The sequence below is a fragment of the Limulus polyphemus genome, unplaced genomic scaffold, assembly GCF_000517525.1.
Source record: "Limulus polyphemus unplaced genomic scaffold, Limulus_polyphemus-2.1.2 Scaffold7327, whole genome shotgun sequence".
NCBI lineage: Eukaryota > Metazoa > Arthropoda > Merostomata > Xiphosura > Limulidae > Limulus > Limulus polyphemus.
The window spans coordinates 22502-27025 of NW_013672937.1; the positions used below are offsets into that span (position 1 = coordinate 22502).

Sequence of the window (4524 nt, forward strand, 5' to 3'; positions counted from 1 at the left end):
AACAGTTTATGCTCTTATTGTATAATGGATATCAACATGTTAAAACCAGTGTAGTGGAAGCTACAACAACAACAGTTTATCTTCTTATTGTATAATGGATATCAACATGTTAAAACCAGTGTAGTGGAAGCTACAACAACAACAGTTTATCCTCTTATTGTATAATGGATATCAACATGTTAAAACCAGTGTAGTGGAAGATACAACAACAACAGTGGAAGCTACTAGAATAACAGTTTATCCTCTCATTGTATAATGGATATCAACATGTTAAAACCAACATGTTGATATCCATTATACAATAAGAGGATAAACTGTTATTGTTGTAGCTTCCACTATACCATGTAGTATGGTCTACAGTAATGAAGTGTTGATATCTACATATATCACTGTACTACACCTATTGGTATTGTATGTACATATTCTGTTACAAAGTTTGCTGTATGAGTTGAAGTAAGCACCTTTTGTAATGGCTTTATAGTTTTGTAAGTGATTAACACAGATAATATGCTTCAATTAATATATACATATTAGTGGTCCCAACTTAGGAATTCTGACTTGATAAGGAAAGGATTAATATTATAAGTGAAACAGCGAAGGATTTGTTTAAAGATATACCAACACTAGTTTAATAATAGAAATGAAATGTTTTGCATTACAGAGGTTTTAGTATGTTACATTAAACAATTTTAAATATATCAATCACAGTTAGTATATAATTATAGTGGAATGGTATGTATCAAATGTACAGGTGATGTAATACCTTTTGGGTAGGGTATATAACAGCTCATTCTGAGGTAGAATATTATATCATGAAGATGTGTTTAAATCTGGGATGTTCCTTGTACTTAATGGCATTGTAAAACAAAGGAATATGGATGAACTTGAGGCACTCGGATCATCTAAAAAGATACTCGAAACAAGTTGTATTCAAGCAAAGTGTGGCATCTTGTAACATGTGAGAATCCATGAACAGAAAGCTCAATGTCAAAAGCAATCCACATGCTCCAAGCAACAGTATGCAATATAATCAAGAATGATCTTCATCTGGAAATGAGGCCAACTGGGTATGAGTTTACCAAGATAAGGCTTCCATTCATATCACCCTTTAAACCATCACATACCTCAAGGAATGAATCAAGTAGTCATGCTGCTCAATATAAAGACATATCAGTCAAGTTGCCATATGTAGCACCCTTGGATTTCTGTGTGATCAGACTGTTGAAACAGGAGCTGAGAAACTGCTGTCCTCATACACTAGATGATTTATGGAAAGCTGCAGGAAAGAGGAGTGTCCTTTGGACATGATCCTTACAGTGTAGACTTTTGGAATAGAAACTATACTGCAGGCTTATTTTTAAGATGCATGGTTGTCAGAAAGAGTATGACAAGATGTGGTGAGGTTTACACTAGTATTCTGGCAAGTACTCTTTTATCATGGGTCTTTATCAACACAAGACCCTCCAGATCATTCTTCATCCTGACTGAGACCCATTAAACCCATAGATACTGAGTACCTTGACAATACTGTGAATTTGCTATGGGCTCCTGAAGTTATTCTGAGGTCCCCAGGGATCTGTGGTCTCCAGTTTTGGAATCCCTCCTGTATATCATCTTCAAACCACAAATAAATTCTGTGTATCAGCTGATCAGAACTTCATAATCCAAAAATATAATTCACTATCTCCAAATTACAGAGAAACTTTTGCCTGTTTAAAATATAAATGTTAATGATTGCTCCAAAGCAAGCATTAAGTTAAAATTACATTTTCAAGTTCACCAGAACAGATTTTTTACCATTCAGAAGTGCTCGTGTTTACCATGTTGTGACTATCAACTTTTGTGTTTCACAGATTATCAATGTGTTTAGCTTTAAATAACAAAATGATAAGTTAGACTATCTAAATGTATACTTATTTGGTTTTTTCTCATAGAAAATGCAAAGTTCTGATGCTAAACTGACCCCGTCGCAGCAAGCCCGGGTCGAACGTAACAGACAGAGAGCACTCCTCCTACGGCAGGCCAGATTGGCGAAGCAGTGTCCCCAAGTCCGGTAAAAAAATAAAAGTATAGCGTAGTAGTAGTTGTATTTACAAAACTGTAAGTCCTATATAGAGGTAAATGTTAATTGTACTTACACTCAGTTACAAATTCCTTGTGTGGATGATGTTTTATTTTGTAAACATCAAATTGCTGAAAGTGTTTGTGTAATACGAAGATGCTAGATGTTAGCATACGTAATATTGATGTTAGTTGTGTTATTACAGTTGTACAACAATGTAATATTGATGTTAGTTGTGCTATTGTAGTTATACAACAATGTAATATTGATGTTAATTTGTTATTACAGTTGTACAACAATGTAATATTGATGTTAGTTGTGTTATTGTAGTTATACAACAATGTAATATTAATGTTAGTTGTGCTATTGTAGTTGTACAACAATGTAATATTGATGTTAGTTGTGCTATTGTAGTTATACAACAATGTAATATTGATGTTAGTTGTGCTATTGTAGTTATACAACAATGTAATATTGATGTTAGTTTGTTATTACATTTATACAACAATGTAATATTAATGTTAGTTGTGCTATTGTAGTTATACAACAATGTAATATTAATGTTAGTTGTGCTATTGTAGTTATACAACAATGTAATATTGATGTTAGTTTGTTATTACATTTGTACAACAATGTAATATTAATGTTAGTTATGTTATTGTAGTTATACAACATCTAAATAGGGAATATGTATTTTTTTCTATGTCCCAGTACCTGTAATTATTTATATGTATCTATGTATGGTAGGGAAGCAGTTGAAAACAAGACAACTAACTTAAGAGGAAGACCTAAAGATAGTGGTGGTGGATTTCTGCTGGAAGAAACAGAAGAAGATTTACCAACAAGACGAGTGGTTATCCTTCCGGCTCCACCGGTGGTTAGGCCACAATGTGAAGAATGTGGAGACGATTTTGTTCACTCGTATCTTAGCCTTCATTTTGATGTACTGGTCTGTGATAGTTGTAGGTAAGAAAATAGATGAAATTTTGGGTTCTTCAATGGCTTCTGTAAAACATTCATAAACAAAATAGCACAAAAATATTTGTATTTTATAAAAAAGTAGAATACCACAACAACCACTAAACTTTCAAAACCTTATAGCTCATTAGAAATAAAAACTAACATCCATATCCATTATACATCATATCATCAAGTAAGTTATTTAACTATTTTAAAAGTCTGTATTTAGGTTTTTAAAATTATGTTTGTTATTATATAAAAACAAGGATACTATGGGCATCCTTTTCTGTGCATGTCACGGGGTTACATTCAAAATTTATTTCAAGTGCTTTTTGTCATGGTATGTGAATAAACTTGACACCAAAACATAGCTAGTAATCCAAACTTTAATATAAGTTTTAATTTTTTAAGTCAATATTTAGAAAAAAATCCTTAATTTCCCCTAGTATAAGAATTTTGAAATTTGCCAAGTGGTTTAAAACTTGTGTGGTGGGAATATAAAGTATACACAGTTCAGAGGGTAATAAAATTTAAGTATAAACAGATGTCTACTGTTTAAAGCTATTTAGGATAAACAAATGTTACAATTTGAAGTCATTCTAGAAAGAAAAAAGGGTAATTTATACTTATTACAATTTGATTTTACAACCTTGCATAGAGTTAGGGTAAAGAAAATAACAGATAAGATATAAAGTTTTACCGATAAAAATTGTTTAAAAATTATTTAGCGGGTTTTAAAAATTATGCAAATGAAATTTGAGATTTTTCAGATGAAGAAAAGTATTTTTAATCTTAACATGAAAAATCACTTTGCACTCGGAGAAGTCAACCCCTTCATCCCATATATTCCTGGAGAAAGGTTTAGGAAAATACTTCATTAACAATTCTGAGTTTTTGTCTACAAAACACATAATGACTACTGAAAGCTTGTAAAATTTCGAGAAGATACACAGAACATATTAGAAGTTATAGTATGGAAACTATAAAATTCAGTTTCGTGTCACAAACTTGGCTGACCCAGAGGAAGATAGTTAAAAGGGTATTTAGCTGATCAGCTGCTCCTGTACGCTTTCAAACGATGAGCACCGTCTAAGCCTAAATGTATTCTTTAAAATCTCTATATGAAGCTGGATGAAATTTTAACTTATTACGCGTAATGTATTATCAAGTAAGGTATTCTAGAAGTTTATAATCATGAGAACAAATGTAACTCAAAGCTGATATGTATTTCCATTAAATCACTATTACTTTCCAGTCTCTGTTACTAAAACAGGCTTCACAGTGACAGTTCACTCAGAAGTTCTAAAGCCTCTCTACATAGCTCAGATTTTTAAAACCACACTACACTGGTTTTAACATGTTGATATCCATTATACAATAAGAGGATAAACTGTTATTGTTGTAGCCTCCACTACACCGGAATATGGACATGTACTACACCTATTGGTATTGTAGTGATATATGTAGATATCAACACTTCATTATTGTAGACCATACTACAG

At 32.1% G+C, this 4524-nt stretch overlaps 1 protein-coding gene across 4 annotated transcripts in view; it reads left to right on the forward strand.

Annotated features, from left to right (window-relative positions):
• The window catches only part of LOC106474527 (DNA repair protein complementing XP-A cells-like), a 12150-nt gene that overhangs the window by 3179 nt on the left and 4447 nt on the right, over nucleotides 1-4524 (forward strand). For all 4 annotated transcript variants that reach the window (XM_013935218.2, XM_022402852.1, XM_022402851.1 and 1 more), the window contains exons 2-3: nucleotides 1935-2053; nucleotides 2810-3028. In XM_013935218.2, coding sequence (XP_013790672.1) covers nucleotides 1938-2053; nucleotides 2810-3028 — 335 coding nt within the window. In that variant the 5' untranslated portion in view covers nucleotides 1935-1937. The remainder of the gene's footprint in view (nucleotides 1-1934; nucleotides 2054-2809; nucleotides 3029-4524) is intronic.